The sequence below is a fragment of the Haliotis rufescens genome, unplaced genomic scaffold (assembly GCF_023055435.1).
Source record: "Haliotis rufescens isolate VD_foot unplaced genomic scaffold, xgHalRufe1.0.p SCAF_21, whole genome shotgun sequence".
Lineage (NCBI taxonomy): Eukaryota > Metazoa > Mollusca > Gastropoda > Lepetellida > Haliotidae > Haliotis > Haliotis rufescens.
In genome coordinates, this window is record NW_025963902.1 from 5,223,263 (window position 1) to 5,251,241 (window position 27,979).

Genomic DNA, 27,979 nt, shown 5'->3' on the forward strand with positions numbered 1-27,979 from the left:
TGGTTAAGTCCTCACGCACTCCATACTTAATGGTCAAGTCCTCACACCAGCTGAAAGTGACCTGTTAAACGCAATGCATGTATACTTCGTCAGACTGTTTGTCCCACTCGTTATTGTACCGTTGTTTTATTTTACTAATGATGTTCATATCATGTGGGGGGCGGTCGGGTAGCCTAGTGGTTAAAGCGTTCGCTCGTCACGCCGAAGACCCGGGTTCGATTCCCGACATGGGTACAATGTGTGAAGCCCATTTCTGGTGTCCCCCGCCGTGATATTGCTCGAATATTGCTAAAAGCGGCGTAAAACCATACTCGCTCGCTCGCTCATATCATGTGGAATAAGTTCATATTGGGACATCGTGGGTGCAAGGGACATAACTCTTGTTGGCTTATGACATATATTTAACAACAGCTGCACGTTTCATCTCGCCTCGTGGCGCCATCTGTGGTATATTAGTCCACGATAGCATCCAGGTGACAATATTGGCTTCATGAATTCGCTAAATTTACATGTAACGCCCTTTGTAAGAAATTGATCGTAATATAGTAATGTTTGATCATGATGTGAGGAGAAACGACAGAGAGAGTTGGAAGACAGGTTCATTAGCGCACCTGTGATTATCCCGAAATATGTCGCTGGTTACAAATGTGAATCTGGTAAAAACAATGTCAGACTTCATAATCCGTCTAGAGGATCGCTTGATGTCGGATAATATCATATCAACGTTAAACATATGATTACAAATACGAACGTTTATCTTGATTATTTTATGGACATTTAAATTTTGGAAAACATTTTGTTCTAAGCCATATCCTCATTTGGACAAGTTTACTGCTTGTCAGTGACTTATATCCTAGCTCTTCCATGGCACACTTTAATCAATTTGATGTATCATTACATCTGCTGCTTACATTGAAGGATGCTATATTCCCCATAACTAGGCCACGTGGTGCATCGTCCACGTCACGTGACTGGAGTTAACCATATGGCGGAAAATCGAATGAAAATGTATAAAAATTATGACAGATGTATTTGACGTCATCTGTGGTTTCAGACGGCAGTTATGGGATCTCCCTTTCTTTATCCGCTTGTGTAATAACGAATTATATGTTGAACATGTAATTTACCAATGAAAACAATTTTCAAAATTTGCCGAAGCGGGAACACTTAGTCTCTTACTCACTAGTTTCTAACGTTGACAATTTATCAGTTATGGCCCTATTGGAATGACACACAAGAGTTGTGTACCGATTTTACATTGTCCAACTGCATCGACCCCCGAAACAGCTGGGTTATCTTCTTGATACTGGATGAATACTTTTATATCCATGTAGACAATGCAGAGCTATATATCTCGGGCAGTCAATACACGTCTGTATACTCAGAGCGGCAAATACACGTCTATATACTCCGAGCGGCCAATACACGTCTATATACTCCGATCATTCAGATTATCTCGTCATAGCAGCATCTTTAAAGCCCGTCTGTACCTGTCCGGGATGACGACCGACAGTTGCAGTGTTAATGCACCTGAGCTGTATATTATCTGGTAAGATATGTTTGATTTTAGTATTCTCGTGACGAGTGAACAAAAACTCATCAATATCATGACGGTGCACAAGGGTGACCTACATAAATTGTGATTTTGCATGAGGATATTCTGCCTGACCGGCAAACCAGAGGATTTATCTGGAGCTAGTCTGTCTCAATGTCCCTGACCCATATTATTTTCCCTTCCGCCCAGCCCTTACTGTCATGCTGTACCTCAGATGAAGCAAGTCTAGATTTTCTCCAGGTTCATGTCATTTGGACTCCTTTGTTATTTCAATGGAGTTGTTTGTTTCTATCAAAATTACATTTTTTTAGAGACTTGGCGTTAGTCTACTCTGCAGCCTGTATATAAAGGAATCTACATATCTCGTTGATGCTATTCTGGGGACGGGTGACCCAGTCGCTGTGCGGAGTTACGTACCTTGGCGATGGCCTGAACCGCTGGTCGTAAGTTCGGATCTAAAAACATGGGATCTCAGCAACTTATTCCCATCATGACGGTTAAACAAAACTAACCAGCCCTTTTATTAGGTGCATTTGCGGACATAATTACCCATGTCCTAAGGCTCGTCATATGTAGAGCGAAAATAGACCAAATCCTTACGCTCAGAACATGTGGGACCAACGTGAACCCTATCCTTACGGGCACAATTTATATCCTATAATTTGACGCTCAAAAGCAGAAAAAAATAATTAAATCCAAATCAATAATATATATGCTTATGTTATACTCCTGTGGTGGGAATTAAACACATGACGGAAAATCGAAAGGTAAAAAGTATAAATTATAAATGATAACGACAGGTGTATTTGCAGATATAAATCGTGAATTTAGTTTTGAGCGTTTAGAAAACCGTAATAAAATATAAATGATAATTCGATCTTCCTCTCAGTTGTGTAAAAGGTAGGAACGAGAGAAAGATTATATTTGTTCTTGTAGCCTCATATATACTACTCAAAGGAAGTTAAGACCCAATTCTTTCATATGGCTATTGTAAATTGGGTGTTCTCTAACTTATTTTGAATAGTATATCGTAGAGTAATAAGACTCTCCTCATGCAATGACTGACATTCATTTGATTTTATGCCCAAACGCGAAATGTTTTCTCACTTGCCGATTGGGATGCGTTGACACTAGATGAATAGCGCGTTGGATGGGCCAACTTGGATTCAGTAACGTGTAAATGTTGCCTGTTAGTGGCTCACTAGTCTCGTGGCAGCTGGGATAGCCTAGTGGTTAACGCGTTCGCTCGCTACGCCGGAGACGGGGTTCGAATCCCTAGATTGGGTACAACATGTGAAGTCCAGTCCTTGTGCCCCCGTCGTGATATTACGGGAGAATTGATAAAAGCGACAAACAATTCTCACTCATTACTAAATTGTCGATGATATAATTCATTGATGACAAGTCGTGATATGACTGAATACTGTTCGATACTGTTAAACTCAACTTACACACACACTCTTTTTGTTCGCCACGTTCAAGCATTTCGGGAAACTATTTTATAACACGGTAGGCTGACAAAATAGGAAATATCAACACCAGAGAATAACCAGTCTCGCTTATCTGCCGGAACAGATTTCACTGGGTATAAAAGGCAAAATAGTGGTGACAATTATACGTTTGGGTCACTGATAATCAGAAAAGAACTTTATTCACCCAAGGCTATGGACCCGTGAAGATCCGAGGTAGGACAGGTCTTCAGCTACCCATGCTTGCCGTAAAAGGCGACTATGTTTGTCGTAAAAGGCGACTAACGGGATCGAGTGGTCAGGCCCGCTGACTTGGTTGATGCATGTCATCGTATCCCTATTGCACGGATCGATGCTCATGATGTCAATCACTTGATTGTCTGGTCCAGACTCGATTATTTACAGACCGCCGTCGTATAGTTGGCATATTGCTGAGTGCGGCGTTAAACAACAAACCAACAAAACTCAAGGCCATGAACATTGCATAATAAGGACTTGACAGAGGTCTTTATTTTTGTGTGTGACATGGCGGCACAATATACAATAGTTCAATTTAAATGTACAAAGAAAGAACGTGGCGACGGAAATGAGACACTTTCCGGAGAGTAGATATGTTTTTATTTTGAAATAACTTGGTCATTTTAAAAACTGATAGTCGATTAAATAATAAGGAAATTGAAACCTTCTTCATTCATTAAAAAACACACAAATAATGGTATTCATCTCCAGTATCATTTGATGGACATAATATACTTCATGATGAAGCCAGGTGTTCGCGAAAATGGTAATCATTTCCTTTTCTTCCGGTTGCACCTCTGTTTGGACGCCGAAATTGTAGCACTGATCCCAAATCCCATTGACCTCACAGACCAACTCCGTGGTCTAGTGGTAGAGCGTCCGCCAGGAGAGTGGATGGTAGGGCGTTCAAAGCGGCCGCATCATACCAAAAACGTTAAAAGATGGTACTTGTTGTTACCCTGTCTGGCGCTTGGCATAAGGGGCTAAAACAAGGACCCGTGGGTTCGGAGTCAGTATACAGTGTCTGAGTGGGGTATTCATGTTAAACTGCGGCATGGTATCTCAATGAGCTAGCACTATAAATCGGCATCAGTCCGGACTAGTACAAGTAGCCAAACACACACACATGTATGCACGTCGCATATAAGTGTAATAATCTTAGACGCGACGTTAAACCCAATTTCACCTTACCTTACCATTGACCTTACCTGGCTCGTGGCAATACAATGTGGAACAATTCCTTTAAACGATTTGCTGGTGAGATAAATCAAGTCAACGAATACATTAATATGTCAATTATTTTTCGAATCTACTTAAAGGTCCAAATAACACTGAACGATCTTTTGACCTAAATATACCAGTCAAAAGCTGTTTAAGAATGATAGATTAACTATAGTGATATGAATAAAACCGTTATGATGACGTCATTCTCTTGTTGCACTTGATTCTGAACCAGGAATTCACTGGCCATACGCTCACCTTTTCGCGAACACCTGGTATCATCACTATTTCATAATCATTCATAAACACATGCTAAGGATATAGACGAAACCGTACAATCGACTTTGCTTTTTGCAGAAGGGGCGGTCGGGTAGCCTAGTGGTTAAAGCGTTCGCTCGTCACGCCGAAGATCCGGGTTCGATGCCCGACATGGGTACAATGTGTGAAGCCCATTTCTGGTGTCCCCGCCGTGATATTGCTGGAATATTGCTAAAAGCGGTGTAAAACCATACTCGCTGTTTTTTTCAGATATTTCTTAGAAATATGGAAAAGGTTGTTTCGCTTTCATTTCAAAGAAGTAGACCTGGCGCAACTATAGGTCATTATGCAAAATTATGAAGAAATTGTTTCAACCATAACATGGTGTAGGTCCGACAAATCACTCGAATCTGTTTATCCCGGAAGTAGAATTAACATGAGCTTCCGGATCAAAATATTCTCATGATTTCTGCCTCACAGAATCGGGTATTATCTTCACGAGATTATGTTAAATAAAATCTGGCATCACTACTTTAATCAGTAGGTCACAAGAATTATGTCAGGCGGCACGGTAATGGAGACGATCTTGATATAGTTATGTCAGGCCAGGTGCCGATAAGAAAATATTTCCTCATAACCTTGTGGCCTCGCTCCATGCTTGTTTTAGTTGAAAACATTCTTTATATCGCCCACAGACAAGATGGCGGTCGGTCCCGTCCTCTGCTGGCTCGGGTGCGTCGTCATAACGGTTGTTGCGCTGCATCCGGGTACGTGGAAGTTTCATCTTTTTTATTTACTTTTGTGTGAATATGTGGACCTGTATATTTTATGAATAGTTGATGTTTGGTGGGGGTTGTCCCGAAAAGGAGCTTTAAAGGCATAACCTTCACAGGCTCACATCGAGTTTTATTGGACCTTAACTCGGGGAACCGTCAAATATGACGTGCACTATGGCATCAGTTACACGTGCATCAAAGATTCCAGTTTACACGTGCGTCATGGGGTCAGTTTACACGTGCATCATGGGCTCAGTTTACACGTGCATCATGGGGTCAGTTTACAGGGGCATTATGGGGTCATTTGCACGTGCTTCATTGCATCAGTTTACACGTGTATTATAGGGTCGGTTTCACGTGCACAATGGGGTCATGCAGTTTACAGGGGCATCATTGCATCAGTTTACACGTGTATTATAGGGTCGGTTTCACGTGCAGAATGGGGTCAGTTTACAGGGGCATCATTGCATCAGTTTACACGTGCATCACGGGGTCAGTTTACACCTGCATCATGGGGTCATTTTACACGGGCATCATTGCATCAGTTTACACGTGCATCACGGGGTCAGTTACACGGGCATCATTGCATCAGTTTACACATGCATCACGGGGTCAGTTACACGGGCAACATTGCATCAGTTTACACGTGCATGGGGTCAGCCATGCACACAAGCATGATGAGCTTGTTTGGGATATCAGTGACCGGTACAGACGTCACTGTACAGCTGGTACAGAAGACCCGGGTCGATTCCCGACATGGGTACAATTTGTGAAGCCCATTTTTGGTGTCCCCCGGTATGATATTTGTAATAGTGCGTCGTGTCTTCGATTGAAACGAGTTTTCCCATGAATGAAATGAAACGTTGTAAGTTTATCTAAGAGATACTTATAAAGAATGAGTTAAAAAATTGGTGTCATGAATTAGTTATTTCAGGAAAACCTTTTGTGTGTACTACTTTCACATTTTATCAGATTTTCTCAAGACTTTAAGCCAACCTTGTGCCTATCTCTTCTCAGAGCTTGATAAGACGCTTTTGCTCTGTCTTCAGTTGACATTAACTTCCATGTTGTTCAGTACTATAAAATATACAAACAAACACACTTTTAATGTACCCGGCCCATGGCGGAGGATGGGGCCAGGGGGGCCCAGTCGTCTGAGGCACCACAATACGCTGTGCAGAGTTCCGTCCCTTGAGCACGCCAACAACCTGTGATCGTGGGTTCGAATCCCTGTTCGCCACGATTATATTTCTAGGTTTGTCTTCACCCGTGGGTTTCACCTGAGCGGTACACATCTGAAACCTGAATCACTTCTGACTTTTCTCCCACATCAAGCTGACACACAGTGACTGGGGTACTGTTCAAAGCGGCGTTAAGCCCAACTCACTCTTTTGGCTGGGGACACTGATCGCGCTGTTTCCGTGTCGCATATATTCAGTCCACCCAGTCATTCACATTACCATAATGATATTCTTGATTGACTGAATATCTTACTTACATTGAGGGGCCTAGTGTGTTTGTGGATCATTATAATATTTGCACATTTCATTTCATAGACGACATCGCATATGTCCAGACAGAGTTGTCGCCCGCTGGTCTCGAGATCCAGGTGACAGGTGGCGCTGTGTACATTGAAGCTGTAGGCAGCAGGGTCCGTGGTATCCTGAAATGTTCCTTGTCACGTGACAAAGATGCAGTGGCGAAGTTACTAGGCAACAGAAATGTCGTCATGAAAACAATTGGTGAGAATGACACGGACCTGACCTAGATCAGGCTTCATAGAAGAAGAGGCCGCCTCCGTAGTCTAATGGTAGAGCGTCCGTCCGGAGAGAGGAAGGTCCGGGGTTCGATCCCCTGCCGCGTCATACCAAAAGACGTTAAAATATGGTACTTGTTGTTACCCTGTCTGGCGCTCGGCATTAAGGGGCTAAAACAAGGACTGGTCGGCTCGGAGTCTGTATACTGTGTCTGAGTGGGGTATTCATGTTAAACTGCGGCATGGTATCTCAGTGGGCTAGCACTATAAATCAGCATCAGTCCGGACTAGTACAAGCAGCCACACACACAGACACGTGCATGCACGTCGCTATATAAGTGCAATAATCTTGGACGCGACGTTAAACCCCATTTCACCTCACTTCGTAGAAGAAGAAAACATTATGCCGCACATAATTGAAATATTTTTCCATCATTTATAGTATCTTGTTTCTTCTACGAATGGAGATTTTTGAGTAACGTATAAGTGATACCGAAATATAGGACATTGGTCGTTGAGGTTCACTTAAGAGCTCGGGGGCACGGGTGGCCCAGTCGTCTAAGGCGCCGCGATTCGCTGTGCAGAGTTGCGTCCCTTTTTTTTGCACGCCAGAAACCTACGATTGTGGGTTCGAATCCCTGTTCGCCCCGATTATATTTCTAGGTTTGTCAGCACCAAACCCGTGCTCGTGGGTTTCACCGAAGTGGTGAACGTCTGAGACCTGCATCACTTTGGCCTTTCCTCCCACATTAAGCTGACACGCCGTGATATAACTGGAATACTGTTAAATGCGGCGTTAAATCAAGCTCACTCACTCAAGAGATCGTTCACGTCCAAGCGGTGTAACTTCTACCTTTCCGAGGCAAGGGAGTTAACTGAGTGGAAACTGGGCTCTTAAAAGTCAGTTAACTCCCTTGCCTAGGGAAGATGCGTACTTTCATACCCGCTCGCTTTAACATAGAAGTTACACTTAGTATCCAATAGGATGAACAGATCAGTTGATGGCCTTCCATTAACGCGAACGTTCCTCTTCAAAACTTTTAGGACAGGCAAAAATTAAAGAAGTGGTGAGTCTCTGTCAGCAGCGTCACCAGTTCTCATACCGAGTTGTCGCCCCGGCCGCTCTGCCGCCTCAGCCATTTGCCCCCGAGAAGACCGCCCAGCCTGCAGGGTCAGGGAGCAGCCTCCTCATCGTCCCCGGGACCAAGTGGTGTGGGGAGGGAAACGTCGCCAACAGTTACGACGACTTGGGTGAGTTTCGTCAATATTTTTTGCCTCTGGTTTCAGTTGAGTATTCTGATACTGTAGATTTCTTGATGTGTTTTATGAGTTTGGAATGTTTGTCCGACTTTGTCGTCTCTGCAGAGGATATATACAGGTGGAGGAGATATTCACAACCCAGGGGAATCTCCACGAGCGGATATACACTACTCACGGGAGTGAGCACTTTCCGGAATCTTCACGAGGGATCTGCACTTTCCGGAATCCCCAAGGGAGGATATATGCACCACCAACCGGAATCTCCTCGGGCGGATATACACTATTCACAGGGGATTTGCTCTTCTCCGGAATGTCCACAATGGATATGCACTTTCCGCAATCCCAAAGAGGGGATATACACTACTCAAGGTCGATCTGCACTTTCCGGAATCTCCAAAGGGAGATATACGCACTACCATCCGGAATATCAACGGGCGGATATACAGTACTCACGGGAGTTATGCACTACTCCGGAATCTCCACGCGGGATATGCACTTTCCGGAATCCCCAAGGGGGATATATGCACTGCCCACCGGAATATCGACGGGCGGATACACACTACCCAAGGGGGATATGCACTACTCACCGGAATCTACACGGGAAATATACACCACCCACCGGATTCTTAATATGAGGTGGATGTGAGGAGTATTTCATGTCATTAATTCCGTGGGACCTTATTTATTCCAGGGACCTCGAGGCAGACTGACGCGTGCTGCCGGACACATGACCACTGTCCATACTTTATCGACGCCTTTGAGTCCAAATACCATTACCAGAACCTGTACCCATGGACACTCAGCCTCTGTGATTGTGACAAGGCGCTCTTCCAGTGCCTCAAGGTATACAGTTTTCGTGTTTTTGTTTTAGCTTCGTTCAATTCAGTTGTTTTGTCTAGTTGCGTGGCTTCAAAGTCTGATTTCAATTTTGGATTCTTTAAGTTTTATGTTTAGTCTCTAGGTGTGTCTTGTTTCGCCATATATACTACTAAAAAAGTCAAGGACCACCCTATATTTTCATATTGCTATAGTTAATCTGTCTGTAGTTTGATTTACAACAATCAAGTAACTATAGATTAACTATAGCAGTATGACAGAATTGGGAGGTTCTTACCTGCATTTGAGTATATATATGAAAGTAGAAAAGTAACAATCTTATTTCCCCTCTTCAAGAACGTAAACAACTCCGCCTCCAACGAAGTGGGCACCGGCTTCTTCGGCGTCCTGGACGTGGAGTGTTTTAGGTTTACCAGGGGCGAGTACTGTGCCAAGTACCACTGGTCTCATCTATGGTGTGAACAGGAAACTACTGGTCCAGAGGCAGTTGTGCAGAAACTAGGACTTCACTGGTAGATGCTGACTCAGCTAATAAATATACTGGGGGTATTGAAACTGTTTTGTCTCTTGAGTTGCGTCCCTTGACTGTTCGATTCCTGACACAAAGCCTATTGTTGGTGTCCCCCCGTAAAAGGCGACTATGCTTGTCGTAAAAGGCGACTATGCTTGCCGTAAGAGGCGACTACGCTTGTCGTAAAAGTAGACTATGCTTGCCGTAAAAGGCGACTATGCTTGTCTTAAGAGGCGACTATGCTTGTCGTAAAAGGCGACTATGCTTGTCGTAAAAGGCGACTATGCTTGTCGTAAAAGGCGACTATGCTTGCCGTAAAAGGCGACTATGCTTGTCGTAAAAGGCGACTATCCTTTTCGTAAAAGGCGACTATGCTTGTCGTAAAAGGCGACTATGCTTGTCGTGAAAGGCGACTATGCTTGCCGTAAAAGGCGACTATGCTTGCCTCTTAGTAAAAGGCGACTTTGCTTGCAGTAAAAGGCGACTATGCTTGTCGTAAGAGGCGACTATGCTTGTCGTAAGAGGCGACTATGTTTGTCGTAAAAGGCGACTATGTTTGTCGTAAAAGGCGACTATGCTTGTCGTAAAAGGCGACTATGCTTGTCGTAAAAGGTGACTATGCTTGTCGTAAAAGGCGACTATGCTTGTCTATGCTATGCGACTATTCTTGTCGTAAGAGGGGACTAACGGGATCAGGCGGCCAGGCTCGCTGACTTGGTTGATGCACGTCATCGTATCCCAAATGCGTAGATCCATGCTCATAATGTTAATCACTGGACTGACTTGATTAGTTTGGACGGCTGTCATATAGCTGGAATATTGTGCGGCCTTAAACCGCTAAAAAGTCTGGATAGACTGTAGAAGGTCGGGGTTCGTTCTCCGGCCGCGTCAAACCAAAAGTGAGTGAGTGAGTATGGTTTTACGCCGCTTTTAGCAATATTCCAGCAATATCAAGGCGGGGGGACACCAGAAATGGGCTTCACACATTGTACCCATGTCGGGAATCGAACCCGGGTCTTCGGCGTGACGAGCGAACGCTTTAACCACTAGGCTACCCGACCGCCCCCTCAAACCAAAAGACGTTAGTAGATAGTACTTGTAGTTACCTTGCCTTTCGCTCGAAATTAAGGGGCTGAAGCAAGAACTGCTCGGCTCGGTGTCAGTACTCATGTTAAACTGCGGCATGGTATCTCAGTGGGCTAGCACTATAAAATAGGCATTAGTCCGGACACGCACGCTCGCTCGCACGCACGCACGCACATGTATGCTTTGTCTGTTTGTTGTTTAACGACACACTCAGCAATATTCCAGCTAGCTGTATAACGGCGGTCTGTAAATAATCCAGTGTGGTCCAGATAATCAAGTGATTAACATCATAAGCATCGAAAATGACTATGTTAAAGATGTTTTTTTTCTGTTCTGTTCTGTAAAGTACAAGCACACACATATACGCACACCTGACGTAAAACCTTTATCACCTCCCCTCACGTATCTGTGAGGGTACGAGCATAGTCCATTCTTTCACGCACAGCAATTCAGACTTGCGCACCTTATTTATGACAGGATCTACATGCCGTGGGTTGAAACTCCAAATTCCTTACACGCCATTTGTTAAAGGTGGCTCTTGGCCACCTCGGCAACTTTGGTGGGAGTATCGGTAGCCAAGTTCTCTCAAGAGAGACGCGACTCCCGTCAGTTAGTTGTACCAGGATCTGCTGATGCTACGTATGATTCCCCGATTCCCCCTGATTATGATCCTTGGCTTAGGAGAACTAGCCGTGTCCGTCAGCTTCACGGGTGTGATGAACGTCTTGACCAACGACCTGTTGAACAAGTTTCTTCAATCGAACAAACCCAACACAAAGGGACGTAACTCTCCATATCGTAATTTATCTCCCTTGATTATTGTCCCACATCAGATCACACTTCTGAACAACATGGCAATAGATAAGGTGTTAAGGCCACAAAGAAGAAAACAATATCAGTGACATTTATTAAAACAAAAATAGGTATGAAAATACAAATAAATACGGACTACATTGTTTGTTTTGAGACAGATCTACACATCATGTCATTAGTTGATTGTTTCGGCAAAGTGATTGTCTCTTGCACTGATATTTGCTTCCACACACTACCCGAACTTCTCCATATCGCGAAGCTAAAGAGGCGCGTTCCTCATATCTTCACCCAGAGATCTGTTTATCCAGTAAAATCTCTGATCAGAATGATATTATACTATACGTATGACGCATCCCTAAATTTTGTTCTCATTGTTTTAGTGCGTTGGGCAAATGCATCAGAAAAACATAATCTGGGGTAAAGATCCGTCGCAAGGCCGCTATTTCCTTCTTGTTGACTAGTAGTCTTGCTGTCGAAATAAACATGTTCGCAAACCAAGTAAACTATCGCCGGAATACGGCAAAACGTGCCTGCCATGAAAGGTGTACATCACGTGATACTCCTATGACACGTGACAGGTGTACATCATGTGATAACCCTGCAACACGTGACAACCCTACAGCGTCACTCCGAAGATGGCGACTACCACTAGCACTGCGACACTGGTGATGCTGACATGGCTTCCGTTGCTCGAGTTGAGCAAGCTGCTCCAAAACCGGCACTCGTCCAACCTGTGACCTCCGTCATGCTTCTTCTCTCGCAGAACTAGTTCCAGGAACTCTCTCTTGCTGGACGTATACTTTGGCCAGGGGCTGTTACCGTGACCATTTGGGTTTCTGGAACGACACAGGTCACGAAGAATATTTTAGATTACATTTCTGACAATCCGATCACTGACAAACCTGAGGGTGACGTACCAACCCCAAACGCTGATCCACCTTCCCCGAATACCGAGATAACTACCCTGAATACTTTCATACCTATCCCGAATACTAATATATTTACCCTGAACACTTATTTTACATCCCCGGACCCTGATATACTAGTATCTACCCCGAATGTTGATATACCTTCCCAGCATACCGAGATACCTTCCTTGAATGCTGATACACCTTCCCTGAATGCTGAATACCTACACCAATTGCTGAAACATACCCTGAACGTTGATATACCTAGCCCGAACACTGGTATACCTACCCTGAACGCTGAATACCTACACCAATTGCTGATACATACCCTCGACGTTGATATACCTAGCCCGAACACTGATATACCTACCCTGAATGCTGATATAACTTGCTATGGTTACATACCTCCCTAAACACTCATAGACCTGGTACATAAATTGAAATCTGATATACCTACGTAGAACGCTGATATCCCTTCCATTAAGCTGATACAGGATGAGATGGCAAGGGGGTTGTTCATCTTGCGCCTCACAGGCAGCTTGGGTTGAATACTCCCCAGGGAGCTGATAATGATTGTTGAGTGCACACTGATCTATTGACTGGGATACTAATAGCGATTTGAGCATGCCTGTGTGTGGTGTGAAAATATGCACAATATAAATGTCCAATTATATACCTACCCTGACTTGGCAAAGTTGGTCCAGTAGGACATCATTCTCTGGGAGAATCTCTTCTCCTCAGCTGTGTATCCCAGGGTGTTGTTCAACGGCACTCCAAATACAAACTGTCGGAAACAGAAAAACTCAACATAAGTCAACATAGTTATCGTACAGTGTAGTAAATGCAACCATCGGTATGAACAAAGATTTCTCTGTCTAAGTGTTTCTATTATTTATTTCATTTATCATCGAACCAAATGGTTCTTTTTCCTTCACTGACCAAATAATGTTGAAATCGCTTTTCCTGCGTACCCTCTGCTAACTTTGCGTCCCAAAGGCTTACCTTTGCATCGTAGTATATTCTTTGTGGGGATGATTTTCGATTCCAAATACCAAAATAACACAATGAACTCCATTTTATAAAAAAGAATGAATTATCCTTAAGACTTTTCTGATAATTAAAATAAAGACATTGTCAGCCCCCCAAGCTGCAAGCTGCTTTTAAAACAAATATATTTGGGCTTTTAGTTTAAACAGAAAAAAAATATATCTGGTTTTCCAATGTACATGTAGGTGAAAAATATTTAGTCTCAATACAAAATGCCAGCTGTTTATTGTTAATTCCGGAATCAACAGATGATCTTAATTTATTTCTCCATCACGGAATAAACACTCTGTATTTCTCTCGTCAATGCTGGCAAAATACAATGTTTCTTCCTGATACAGGATATTTACCATTCCAAAAACACTCGCTTCAGAATCGCTTATCTCCCCTTGGTATCTAAACTTCTATGGCATATCATATGAGGGCTGGTCAAAAAGTTTGACGCCTAACAGACAAAACCAACACTTGTGAAAGTGTTTTTCATATTATTTTGCAACATTAGCTCCCTGGTTTACAATACACTTCTCATATAGATAGTTCGGCTTCTTAATTCCAGCCAGGAAGAAGGTTTCTAAAGACATCCTGCAAAACCCATTCACGGCAGCTTTGAGGTCATCGTTGTCGTCATAGCGCTTTCCAAGATGGTGTTCTTTCAATTAAGGAAACAGGTAGAAATCACTTGGTGCCAGGTCTGGCAAGTATGGAGGGCGAGGAAGCTCCTCGAATCCACACTGCCACACAGTCATTGCAAGTCAAGAGGTGTGAGAAGAGGCATTGTCATGAAAAAGTGGAAATCCATCAATCAGCATTCACAGGCGATAAAGCAAATCAGCATGGTAGGCACCGGTAATCATCTTTTAACTGTCTGAGTAATCAAAAGAATCACATCCTTTGCATCCCAGAATACAGTGCTCATAACTTTCTGCACTGATCTTGCACACTTATATTTCTTTGATGCCAGAGAAGTGAAATGGTGCCATTCCATGGATTGACGTTTTGACTCATAGTGGTTGACCCATTTTATTACCCGTAACTAATCTCTTTTTGAATTTGATGAAATCCTCCTTAATTAGCTCTAAACTTTCTCTGGCAATGTCAGTTCTATTTTCCTCAAGATCAGAATTTAGAAACGTAAGCACCAAACGAGCAAATTTCTTATTGATCTGTAAATGTTCATGATTAATAGTTTCAACGGATCCATGGCAAAGGTCTGTGTCTTCCTCAAGTTCGGCAATGTTAATGGTCTGACAGTATAACTTATTCTGTCTCCTTGATTGAATCTTCATTGATGGAAGTTGGGGGACGTCCAGACCAAGGGTTTTCCATTTCTGTGTCCATTTCAACCCCTATCACGTTCAACTGGCTGTCACTTATATACAAACGGCCTCAACATACCAAACACACCTACAATGTACTACATTGACGAATTCACTTTGTTATGGCCCATGGTTGAAAGTAAGTCAGGCTTAGAACTTTTTGACAAGCTCTCCTATATTCGGAGGTGGGAGTTTTTTGTAAAAAATAGGTTGTACCCGAAAAGATTATGCTTCAGACTGTTGGGTGAAAAAAGAAATTGACCTGCTCACCTTTATCTCAGCAGTATGCATCACTCCCATCCAGGCAGGCCATACTTCGTTTGACGCACGGTGGTTGTAGTAGTAGTAGAAGGTCTCACCACCAACAGCGACGTTGCTCTCCGCCACGTTTACAGTAGGGCATGTGAAGTAGCGATCACCCATCAGGGCATCAACGGCGTTACGGTTGCCGACAAGGTCGTTTTCGTCGATGTTGTCAGTATAGTAGTTGAAGACGCGCTCACATTGAGCCTCGTCCAAATCAGGATGGAAAAACCTAATGGCTTCTTTTATGTTCTGTTGTGTTTGCCCGCTAACAGGATCATTAATGGATACAGATTTCAGACGGTAAATCATGAAATAGGTCGCTTCGTTTTTGTTTGAGCCGATCAAGACAGCCTTCTTTTTGAAGCCTCCTTCACGAAGGAGAACTTCCGGTAGTTGTGGCATGAAAGGTGATATTGTGGGTTTATGAGGGCAAATACCGCCTGGCATCCATTGCTCTCTTACGAAAGTGTCAAAGCGTTCTTTTCGCAAACATTCTAATATTTCAGCATTGTCTTTGCATTTTAATCTATCGAAAAATGTAACCGCACCGCCTCGAGCTAGTTCTCGATCATTGAATACAACAGCGTCACCAGCGTGGCTCTGTATAATAGCCCGCTGGAATAGTCCACTACTCAGGGGGGACAGGAGATGGTAGGTGACACTGGTCGCACCTGCACTCTCTCCAACTAGGGTCACCTGGTTTGGGTCGCCCCCGAACGTCTTGATGTTGTTTTTGATCCATTTCAGAGCAAGCACCTGGTCCATCAGACCGAAATTACCTTGAATAAGAAAACAAGTTTAAGAATGTACTTAAATAGTGTTTGGTTTGTTGAGTTGATGGTACCATCAACATCAAACGACTCCAACCATCAATCAACCGTGACCAAAGCTACTACATACCACCGGCGTACCATCAACTCATTAAAGTCCCCAATCAGCCATAATCCTTTTGGTGTTCATTCAATTTCAAGGTTAGGCTATCTGTCCTTTGTTCACTAGAGCTACCAATTTCCAAAAGAATGACTCAACCGTTTTAAAGATATCTTTATAGAAAAGCCCATATGATATAAACATATTTATTTCCATAAAGTGGAGGGATTGGCAAACAAGCAAATTTTGCTTATCTGAATGCCTCTCCCAAACATGATACATATACAAATAGCAATGTATTGAAAGTGACATGAGAATGACATAGAAGAGCCAATGTCTGAGAACTAGTGCTAAACACCAAAATAGAGGTAAGACAAAACTGAGTCACAAAGGAAGTACATTGTACTTGTTTCTGATGCGTGAACATGACCCAATCTTGGACCTAAGACAAGCTGGATTACTCCTGAAAATACGTATAGGGATATTTTCTGTTCATAACACGCAACGCATACTTGTAGCAACTCAGAATAAAGCTAGACCTTATCATGTCCGATACGTTTCAAGACAATAAACAAACCGTTCAAATGTTTATATTTGCAAATTCAAATAACCCCAAAAGCAAATGAACTTTATCCTTTCAGCAAATGAATGAAAGAAATACGAAATCCCGCTAAGAGCGTTGGTAGCTGGTTAATTCGTACCTGGGATTCGGTCATCACCGGAGCTCAGGAAGCCCAGCGCCCCCAAGCGGTAGTTAAAGGAGACTAAGATGACGTCATTGGAAGCTGCCATTGTATTGCCGTTGTAGAACCACAGACTACTGGTGCCGCTGAAGAAGCTACCCCCGTGTATCCACACCTGGGGGAAAAAGGGAACATCTCTTGATTCAGGACAGTTACACAGAACTGTGTCAGTGAGTGAGTTTGGTTTAACTCTGCACGGGGTGTAAGTTTATTGTGCATGAGTGAGTTGGGTTAAACGCCGCTTTTAACATTATTCCAGTTATATCACGGTGTGTCAGCTTAATATGGGAGGAAAGCCCGAAGTGATGCAGGTCTCAGACGTTTACCACTTCGGTGAAACCCACGAGCACGGGTATGGTGCTGACAAACCTAGAAACATAATTGGGGCGAACCGGGATTCATCGTGGAATGATTTACGGAATTTCCATGTTGGTTGAGTCAATAAACGAGGAGCTGCTATATACAACTGTTTCAGGTAATATCCATGGGTGTAAAAATACATATTCGTTCTAATATTTTCATAGTTTCTGCATGTTAATAAAAAATGTTAAGCATATTTTAAATCATAACCACAATCACATTCCTTGATGTGGGAGGAAAGCCTGAAGTGACCACATGAGTCAAACTGGATGTCATGTCATGTCGTCGTATCCCATCTCGTGGATAGATCCTCATGACGTCAATCAATGGATTGTCCGGTCCGGACTCGAATATTTAAGACCGCTGTTTGGGTCCAGGACTCACCATGACGGTCTTGCTCTGGCCCGAGTTCTTCTGTGGCACCCACACATTGAGATAGAGGCAGTCCTCGCTCATCACCCCACCCGGGGGGTTCCACATCGTCGCGCCCGTGAAGTTGCCGAACACTGTGTCGATCACTTGGGGGCAGGCCGCACCGTACGTCTTGGCGTGGTACACCTCCTCTATAGGCAGAATTACAGAGGTCATCAAGTGCAAAACAGTTCCCTGTTAACTTAAGCTTCACCTTAGGTGTATCGATGAATAATGATAAAAAAGCCAATTACCTTCCCACTTAAACTAAAAATAACAAGAGACCAGTGAAGCCGTCTTGTCTGTTTCGTATTTAGATTCATGCAACGATTTAGATCAAGAAAGTTACTCTCCACAAGGCTGTATGACAAGAGGGATGACGTTAATTTTTCAGTCGTCAACTTTCCCTGCAATAATCCAGCAGCTCCAGCCTTGGGCTCACAACTTTTGAGGTACAGTAGACTACGGTTAAAACGAACACGCTTATAACGAACTGACGGATATAACGAACTTACTTTTTGGTCCCGATTATTTGCTGTAGTTATGCTGTATATATGCTTATAACGAACTATGGTTATAACGAACTAAAATTAGTAGTCCCTTTGAGTTCGTTAAAACCGTAGTCTACTGTACAATGGAGCATACCATTTCAAAGAGCGCCACATGAACATCTTTGAAGGCATATACCTAATACAAGTAAGAAAACGTACAACTTATAGATGACAACCTCTGGTTTGTCGCATTTAGCGACGTTTGGATGTATATTCTTACACCGTTACATTTCACAACGTTCAAGGTGCAATCGTGCATGCGTCAAACGGATCTTGCTCAAAAGGTTTTTGATCAAGGTAACAACATAGGTAACAACACAGGTAACAACATTTGGGGCCTCAGGCCTCATTGGGACACATTGAGGACATTTCCAAATGTGACACATCAGTGACAAAAAATTATGTCCGGCGCAAGTGTTTGTGAGGACTGGGGCAGGATACGCTCCCCTTTTCGCGAACACCTGGTATCATCACTATTTGATAGGGATTCGTAACCACATGTTGTGACAAAGTCGCAATGGTACAATCACCTCTGCTTTTAGCAAAGAATTCTTATGAATATGGGAAGGATTTTGTCGAGTATATTTCAAAGAAGTAAAACTGACGCAATTATAGGTCATTATGCCAAATTATAAGTCCGACAAATCACTCGAATCTCGTGATTCCGGAAGTAGAATTAACTTGCCCGTCCGGATCAACAGACTCTCATGTTTTCTCGCTAACAGAATCAGGTCTGCCTTAACTTCTGTTGAGTAGTATATATTATATAAATCTGGTGTTAACTATATTAATGAGTAGGTCACTAGAAATATGTGAAAAAGGCTTTGTTGTGTTTATTTAATATGGTCTGCCTCATTGTGTTAGTGTCAACCAGATTAGGCTGGATTACCGGCAACGTTCCGCCATATTGGATGCACAATAATAATGTATACTAGCCACATAAAAAAACTGTGCACGGAGAAAATATATTCTGGATTGAAATACAACACAGCAAGAACAAAATGATGCAGACACTGCAGCAGCTGAATGATCGGACCATAAGAAAATGTCAACCGGACCTGAACAACATCTGTTACGATTACGTCAGAAGATCAAAATGGAGTAGGGGGTCAAACGACAAAGTCACAAAGTCAATAACGGGTATGACCACCCTGTGCGTGAATCACAGCAGTGCATCGGCGACGCATGGAGTCCACCAAATGGGCATGGAAGGCCTGGGGAATGGCCTGCCATTTCCTCCTCAAATCCTGTGCCAAGTCACGGACGTTATCTGGAGGATGTGGAAGACGACGCAGACGGCGCTCCATTTCATCCAAAACATGCTCTATTGGGGAGAGATCTGGAGAATTTGCAGGCCATGGCAGTAACATGACATTGTTATGGTGAAGGAAATCCATTGCGACCCTAGCCGTGTGAGGACGATCGTTGTCCTGTTGAAATGTCAATCCCGGGCCATGACGTTGCAGGAAAGGAATGACCACAGGCCTCAGAATCTGATCTCTGAAGCCAACACCAGTGAGATTGCCCTGAACAACCACAAAAGGGGTTCGGTGCCGTGCTGTTATCCCACCCCAAATCATCACAGAGCCACCTCCAAAACGATTCCTCTCCACAATACAGTTGCGTGCATAACGTTCTCCCAAACGCCGGTAGACACGCTGGCGCCCGTCACTGTGGGAAATGTTGAACCTCGATTCAACTGTAAAGACAACATTTCTCCACCATATTCGAGGTTGGCGAACATGATTTCGACACCATCTTTGACGGTTGACGCGATGACGGTGTGTCAGGATGGGACGTATGGCAGGGCGTCGTGGTCGAATCCCGTACTGACGTAAACGATTCCTGACAGTGATGGGATGGATACGGCGCAGTCCAGGAATTGTCTGGGACGTGGTTACTGCCGTTTGGAACCTGTGTCGGAGATGTGTCACTCGAATCCATCTGTCTTGTCTTGGCGTCGTTACTCGGGGACGTCCTGAACGTGGGTGGTCGGCAACGTCATTTGTGTTCTGATAACGCCTCACCAATGCCGATATCGTGTTACGATGGCATTGGAAATGTGTTGCCACCTGTTGTTGCCTCATTCCCGCTCGGATCATTCCAATGCCTTCATGACGCTGTGCAGCTGTCAATCTTGGCATGATTTGCTTGTGATAGGCTTGTGTCTGCGCCTGAGCAGTTTTGAATTTTTTGAATGACCACAGATCATGCTTTCCAAAGTGACAGCGAATTTTGAGTTGCACATGCTGAGTACAGCTGCACAGGATGCACGTGCAGTAACACATTGCACGTCCATAGGCCCCCATCAATGACGTCATATCGCATGGCACGTGCATTAGCGTTTGAATGTCTCCAATAATTGCTGTGTTCAAACCTATATTTCATATGTGGACGGTGTGCCCTTATATCTATATTTTCTCCGTGCACAGTTTCTTTATGTGGCTAGTATATTTAACCTTTTGTTTGCTGATATTTTTCGGTTTGGGGGTTTACAATGTATACGCACGTAGGTTATTAAAGTAAACTACTAGTATTTATCAGTTAAGTAAGGATGGGCTTATTGGGTAGGTTGGATGTGAGTTTCCCATTTGAAAAGTATTTCAGTTATAACATGGCGTGTCAGCTTTGAACAGTTTTTCAGTTACATCACGGGTCTGGTCACGGGCATTTAACACGGTTGACCCAGTCGTCCTCCAAGGCGCCGCGAGTCGCTGTGCAGAGTTGCGTCCCTTGGGCACGCCAGAAACCTATGATTGTGGGTTCGAATCCCGGTTCGCCCCGATTATGTTTCTAGGTTTGTCAGCACCATACCGGTGCTCGTGGGTGTCACCTAAGTGGTAAACGTCTAAGACCTGCATCACTTCGGGCTTTCCTCCCACATTAAGCTGATACGCCGTGATATAACTGGAATAATGTTAAAAGCGGCGTTAAACACAACTCACTCACTCACTCTTAGTGGTTGGTGTTGAATATGTGAGTGAGTGAGTTTGGTTTAACGCCACCTCGAGCCTTATTTCAGGCATTGTCTTGACGTGTCACCTTGATGTGGTTTGAACATACTTTTATTTCACAAATGAAATCCGGTTCTCTAAACAAGCAAAACATAGCTTATATAAATACCGCTCCGGGAAAAACAGATTTCAGTTGGTGAATATATATATAAACATGTTTATGTTGAATATTTATGTACAATACATAACTTTAACCTGTAACGTTAAGTTGGAGCTAGTGGCGAATGAATGAATGAATGAATGAATGAATGAATGAATGAATGAATGAATGAATGAATGAATGAATGTTGTTTTTCGCCGCAATTTTCCAGCTATTCGTGGCGAGAACCAGTTAATACAAATTCCAACATGTATATATAAAGAACAACCAAAGTTATGATGTCAACGATAATATAAAATATCATTAATATATCACAGAAAACCAAAATAAACTGACTAGTTTGGTTAAAACCTACATTTCTCATGAAGATGGATGTCTTTCAAAAATGCTGTAACTGTATAGAGCTGGTGGTGTCCGAACTAAAGGAATGCAGTATCACAATTTCAATATTTTATCTAAATTGATTTATAATATCATAACTACTATTCGAATATGTTTTTAACAATATAATCGTTCACTGTTCGACGAATTTCCATGTTGACTGAGTCAATAAACGAGGGCTGCCATATAAAACCGTTTTCAGGTAATATCCATGGGTGTAATAATACATATTCGTTCTTATATTTGTGTACTTTTTACATGAAAATCTCATTAAAATCAGACCTTAGTTCTTGCTACAGCTAAGTAAAGATCTGAAGACATCCCATTAGGGGTCATGTCAGAACGACCTTTCACCCGACCAATCAGTGCGTCGCTTTACAGATTATGAAGGTGGCAGTCGGAATGTGATTTCTAATCATGCAATCTCGAAAACTTTAACATGGTGTATTCCGAACGATAGTTACGGGTTTAACGACTGAATCCTTACAATCTAGACCATCTATTAGCCATTCCAGAATGTTGTTTTTTTGTTCAGGTTTCAAATTTTAAATCGAGAACTTGTCAAAATACATTTCGAAGCGTAGTCGCCAATTTGAAATTTGTGCCGTAAAGCACGAGAAAACTGATTGGTCATTCCATTGGTCGGTCAAAGTTCGCGCAAGGTCGGTCTGACGTGACCCGTAATGGGATGTCCTCAGATCTTTGTTTAGTGGTAGAGAGAACTGATTTTAATGAGATTGATGATAACCACATTCACATTCCTCAACGTGGGAGGAAAGCCCGAAGTGATGCAGGTCTCCACGTTTACCACTTCGGTGAAACTCAGGAACACGGGTATGGTGCTGACAAACCTAGAAACATAACTAGGACGAATTGTGTTGAAAGAATGGTATTTTCTGTAAATCCAGGATAAGTGTGAACAAACTCACAAAACGCGTTTGAGAAAAGGAGGCGGTGTATGCTACATCACTTACCTGGGTGTGGAGTGAGGGGTTGGTCTGGTGTATGGTATATCACTCACCTGGGTGTGGAGTGAGGGGTTGGTCTGGTGTATGGTATATCACTCACCTGAGTGTGGAGTGAGGGGTTGGTCTGGTGTATGGTATATCACTCACCTGGGTGTGGAGAGAGGGGTTGGTCTGGTGTATGGTATATCACTCACCTGGGTGTGGAGAGAGGGGTTGGTCTGGTGTATGGTGTATCACTCACCTGGGTGTGGAGTGAGGGGTTGGTCTGGTGTATGGTGTATCACTCACCTGGGTGTGGAGTGAGGGGTTGGTCTGGTGTATGGTGTATCACTCACCTGGGTGTGAAGTGAGGGGTTGGTCTGGGGTATGCTACATCACTCACCTGGGTGTGGAGTGAGGGGTCGGTCTGGGGTATGGTGTATCACTCACCTGGGTGTGGAGTGAGGGGTCGGTCTGGTGTATGGTGTATCACTCACCTGGGTGTGGAGTGAGGGGTTGGTCTGGTGTATGGTGTATCACTCACCTGGGTGTGGAGTGAGGGGTTGGTCTGGTTTATGGTGTACCACTCACCTGGGTGTGGAGTGAGGGGTTGGTCTGGTGTATGGTGTATCACTCACCTGGGTGTGGAGTGAGGGGTTGGTCTGGTGTATGGTGTACCACTCACCTGGGTGTGGAGTGAGGGGTTGGTCTAGTGTATGGTGTATCACTCACCTGAGTGTGGAGTGAGGGGTTGGTCTGGTGTATGGTGTATCACTCACCTGGGTGTGGAGTGAGGGGTTGGTCTGGTGTATGGTGTATCACTCACCTGGGTGTGGAGTGAGGGGTTGGTCTGGTGTATGGTGTATCACTCACCTGGGCGTGGAGTGAGGGGTCGGTCTGGTGTATGGTGTACCACTCACCTGGGTGTGGAGTGAGGGGTTGGTCTGGTGTATGGTGTATCACTCACCTGGGTGTGGAGTGAGGGGTTGGTCTGGTGTATGGTGTATCACTCACCTGGGTGTGGAGTGAGGGGTCGGTCTGGTGTATGGTGTACCACTCACCTGGGTGTGGAGTGAGGGGTTGGTCTGGTGTATGGTGTATCACTCACCTGAGTGTGGAGTGAGGGGTCGGTCTGGTGTATGGTGTATCACTTACCTGGGTGTGGAGTGAGGGGTCGGTCTGGTGTATGGTGTATCACTTACCTGGGTGTGGAGTGAGGGGTTGGTCTGGTGTATGGTGTATCACTCACCTGGGTGTGGAGTGAGGGGTCGGTCTGGGGTATGCTACACCACTCACCTGGGTGTGGAGAGAGGGGTTGGTCTGGTGTATGGTGTATCACTCACCTGGGTGTGGAGTGAGGGGTCGGTCTGGGGTATGCTACATCACTCACCTGGGTGTGGAGAGAGGGGTTGGTCTGGTGTATGGTATATCACTCACCTGGGTGTGGAGAGAGGGGTTGGTCTGGTGTATGGTATATCACTCACCTGGGTGTGGAGAGAGGGGTTGGTCTGGTGTATGGTATATCACTCACCTGGGTGTGGAGTGAGGGGTTGGTCTGGTGTATGGTGTATCACTCACCTGGGTGTGGAGTGAGGGGTTGGTCTGGGGTATGCTACATCACTCACCTGGGTGTTGAGTGAGGGGTTGGGGGTTGGCCAGTCGCAGGTCTCCGGTCGGTGGCTTGGCGTAGGGGATTCCCAGGTATTCGGCCACGTACTCGCCTTTCGTCGACGTCACATAGTTGCCCCGGTACTTGCCTTGCTTCAATCCGACCAAGGGGCCATCTTCAGATCCTTGAAAGAATAAATAATAATGATACGACTACGACTACGACTACTACTACTACTACTCACTCGTGAAGATCCGGGGTAGAATAGGTCTTCGGCAACCCATGCTTGCCGTAAAAGGCGACTATGCTTGCCGTAACAGGCGACTAACGGGATCGGGTAGTCAGGCTCGCTGACTTGGATGATGCATGTCATCGTATCCCAATTGCGTAGACCGATTCTCATGATGTCAATCACTGGATTGTCTGGTCCAGACTCGATTATTTACAGGCCGCCGTTATATAACTGGAATATTGCTGAGTGCAGCGTTAAACAACAAACAAACACTACTTCTTCTTCTGATAAGAATGATAATGATAACTATAATAATTACAATACTACTACTACTATTACTACTACTACTAATAATAATAATAATGCATTAAAAGAGAGTATTCTCTATAAAGAATTGTTTGTTTGCCATATGACGACAACCTGTAAATAATCGAGTCTGGATCAGACAATCCAGTGATTGATATTGTGAGCAACGATCCAAACCGTCGGAGTACGCTGACACGTTATCAACCAAGTCACTGAGCCTGACCACCATTTCATTTGTTCGACCAGCACGGGTTGCTGGGGACCAGTTCTAACCCGGAATCCCGACAACAAAAGTATGTACGATGCAATACTGACTTGTTTGTCCCCGCGATTCTTCGGATTCACCGGTGGGGCAGGATAAGCTCTCATTTTCGCGAACACCTGGTATCATCACTATTTGCTAGTGATTCATAAACACATCCTCACGCTATAGTCGGAATCGTACAGTGGACTTTTAGCAAAGATTTCTTATGATTGTGGAGAGGTTTTCGTGGCAAATCTAAGCGTTCTACTTACCATGTACGGCGGAAATGATGCTGATGCTGAGCAATGCGACGATGACGACGGGGACCTGAAAAGCAAAAAGACATACAGAACATGTGGCGAACTACCTAGACTGTCTCATTGTCCCTGAACCATAGTATCCCCCCTAAAAAAAAAAACAACAAAAAAACAACAAACAAAAAACAAACAAAAAACAAACAAAAAAAACCTCCCTTACTATACTGCCGTAGCCTTAGGCCACACTTTTTAAATTTGTTTCTTGGATTTATTCCAGCTTTTCCACACATGGTAGGTCGAAATAAAAATAAATAGCTATGTCAATCATTTGTTTATTTATTTATATCATGGTCCTTCTGTCATGGACCGCCTCCGTGGTCTAGTGGTAGAGCGTCCGCCCGGCCGCGTCATACCAAAAGACGTTAAAAGATTGTACATGTTGTTACCCTGTCTGGCGCTCGGCATTAAGGGACTAAAACAAGGACTGGTCGGCTCGAAGTCAGTATACTGTGTCTGAGTGGGGTATCATGTTAAACTGTGGCATGGTATCTCAGTGAGCTAGCACTATAAATCGGCATCAGTCCGGACTAGTACAAGCAGTCACACACACACACACACACATGCATGCACGTCGCTATATAAGTGCAATAATCTTGGACGCGACGTTAAACCCAATTTCACCTTCACCTCACCTTCTGCCTTGGAGTCAACACTGCAGCTGGCTTCTTGAATCACTGATGTAGACATGGAATTTATATACAACATTTTATACTGAATGAGTGGGTCTATATTACTAGCGGGAGACATAATACAAATAAATATTATAATGTTCTTTTCCAGCTGCTTTTCAGTAGGGGCGGCGGGCCCGTGAAACGAAAAATAAAAAAGGTGTTGCCTAACGTGAAACATGACACTTTGATTGGGGCCTAGTCCGTCATGCAGACCCTGAAACAAATCCACTAAAATACAGCCCTTGCACGTCTATACTATTAAGCAAGTCTAGATTACTGCAGTTTCAGGAGAGAGTCCCTGGGCTCCTTTTTATTATATTTTATTAAGATAATGTAACAGCAGTTTTCGCAGTAAATTTTCATTTCAGAGATTAGATTCTAGTCTACCGGTGGCCCGTATAAATGTTTGTCTTTGAAAATTGGTTCGTGCGTACATCGGGACTGCATTGTCCTCATTATAACGCGTCCTGGCATCCTGGTCAGTGTATTACTCTGCCGTACACGACCTGCAGTAAAGACGTCAGAGGGTCCGTTCCAGACGTTCCGAATCTGGACTTGATCTGGTCATTCCTACTGTAGAGAAACCTGAACTGGTTCCAATATTAGCACTTGCGGCATGACCTTCAGCCTATATAACCACTAGACAGAAGCCCAGACGATGAGAACCCGCACACGCACGTATCTTCACTGATCTGCTGTGGAGTATTTTGTATCCCCAGCACACGCGGCTCCTCCCCCGCCTCCCACAGCCCCTGGATGCATGTGGATCATATTATCCCAACTCGCTGGTGTGCCCCTCACGGCGTGTTATAACGAGTATAGCATTATAGGGTGATCAAGCAGAAATGATGTTGTTCTTCAATTTTCTTTTGAGGCCAAGGATATATCTACTCCGCGAAATAATAATATCAAATAAAATAACATAGTTTATGTAGCCATATATTCAGAGTTTTAATATTAATGGAAACAAGTTGTGAGTTCTTATTCCGCCAGCTCAAGGGGCTTCGAAGCATTGCAAGGTACATTAGACCCGTGCTATCGCTGAGGGATAATTGTATTTGATGTATTCCTACGACTCTGGTTCCTCAAACTGAGTCTAAATGATAAAAAGAGACATAAAATAGGTAATATATATATATTTTCCAAATAAAATCCGACTATATTATTTTATGTATACTGTTAAATGCATCATCAAGGATTAGTCACCCTTTCCCAGATCACTTTGCACAAGCACTGAGGAACATTCTGACATTGTTGCAAAGTTTATTTTCTAGAATTCAAAATATCATTAACGTTCTGCGAGCCGTTGTTTATGTCCATGTCTTTCCATATACTGTTATTCCACGGCTCTGAGGCGGCAGGAATTTTAGCTAACTTTAATTAACAAAACATGCGTGTACATTAACAGACGACGGATGTTGAGTCGCACGAAACATTTTGAATGTTTGGTCGGGTCCCTGCTTTTAAAGAGTGTATATGTAAGTACATACAAACTTAGAACAATAATAACAACATGTTTGGTTCACGTCAGCTGTACACGAGAGAAACTGGTGTAATTTGTTAAAAAGACACGTAATAGGTGTTCAACATGACTTAAACGAAGATAGTTCTATCATTCATGCTTGCACACTTGTGTGCGGCGCTGTCTACGTGTTGTACTCACGTGGGGTAGAATGGCCATCCCTCTCCACTTCGCGAGGCTGTTCACTGGCGGAGTGCACTTTGACATCTTCCTCGATTCCCATTTCCATCAAGTAGGTCAAAGGTCAGCACTGGATAGTTCACCATAATGTCATGCCAAATGCAGGCTGCCGAGATGAACACTCAGAACCGATCGGTTGATTCCGTGGTATTGCAATCCTTGGTAACGACGCCGACGTGCCGGATAATACCGATGTTTTTCATTTGACAAATATGCAAGCTTTGCTGTGCGAGTTTTCGGAGATTATATCCGGCGGGACTGACGTGCAGACTGTAAGTGTGTCATCCAATGCATAGATCGTTCTCCTTTCTCTAAACGTGTGTTAAGTATTTTACAGGCCTGGTGAGTCTTTCAACAGTGCATCGTATACATTCCTGTGTGCAGCGA

The 27,979-nt window shown here is 43.8% G+C and overlaps 2 protein-coding genes across 2 annotated transcripts; one reads left to right on the forward strand and one right to left on the reverse strand.

Moving 5' to 3' along the window:
* The first annotated feature begins 1,367 nt into the window (after positions 1 to 1,367).
* Positions 1,368 to 9,705, forward strand: LOC124133450. Its single transcript, XM_046497883.2, has 6 exons — positions 1,368 to 1,549; positions 5,217 to 5,288; positions 6,854 to 7,039; positions 8,098 to 8,304; positions 9,005 to 9,156; positions 9,487 to 9,705. The coding sequence occupies exons 1-6, from the start codon at positions 1,525 to 1,527 to the stop codon at positions 9,664 to 9,666; spliced, it is 822 nt and encodes a 273-aa protein (XP_046353839.2). The 5' UTR covers positions 1,368 to 1,524; the 3' UTR covers positions 9,667 to 9,705.
* A 1,924-nt stretch (positions 9,706 to 11,629) lies between these two features.
* On the reverse strand, positions 11,630 to 27,874 carry LOC124133304 (acetylcholinesterase-like). The gene is made up of 8 exons (XM_046497661.2): positions 27,554 to 27,874; positions 25,175 to 25,229; positions 24,137 to 24,304; positions 17,492 to 17,670; positions 16,706 to 16,862; positions 15,099 to 15,913; positions 13,149 to 13,252; positions 11,630 to 12,396 (listed from the first exon to the last, which is right to left on the reverse strand). The coding sequence occupies exons 1-8, from the start codon at positions 27,617 to 27,619 to the stop codon at positions 12,177 to 12,179; spliced, it is 1,764 nt and encodes a 587-aa protein (XP_046353617.2). The 5' UTR covers positions 27,620 to 27,874; the 3' UTR covers positions 11,630 to 12,176.
* Between the last annotated feature and the right edge of the window lie 105 nt (positions 27,875 to 27,979).

Excerpts from the sequence above, each read along its gene's own strand:
- LOC124133450 (XM_046497883.2), top strand. The coding sequence starts at position 1,525 with ATGCACCTGAGCTGTATATTATCTG. Across the intron at positions 8,305-9,004 it reads CAACAGTTACGACGACTTGG|GGACCTCGAGGCAGACTGAC; the intron begins GTGAGTTTCGTC and ends TATTTATTCCAG. Across the intron at positions 9,157-9,486 it reads CGCTCTTCCAGTGCCTCAAG|AACGTAAACAACTCCGCCTC; the intron begins GTATACAGTTTT and ends CCCCTCTTCAAG.
- LOC124133304 (XM_046497661.2), bottom strand. The coding sequence starts at position 27,619 with ATGTCAAAGTGCACTCCGCCAGTGAACAGCCTCGCGAAGTGGAGAGGG. Across the intron at positions 25,230-27,553 it reads GGATGGCCATTCTACCCCAC|GTCCCCGTCGTCATCGTCGC; the intron begins GTGAGTACAACA and ends TTTGCTTTTCAG. Across the intron at positions 12,397-13,148 it reads ACCAACTTTGCCAAGTCAGG|AAACCCAAATGGTCACGGTA; the intron begins GTAGGTATATAA and ends GTGTCGTTCCAG.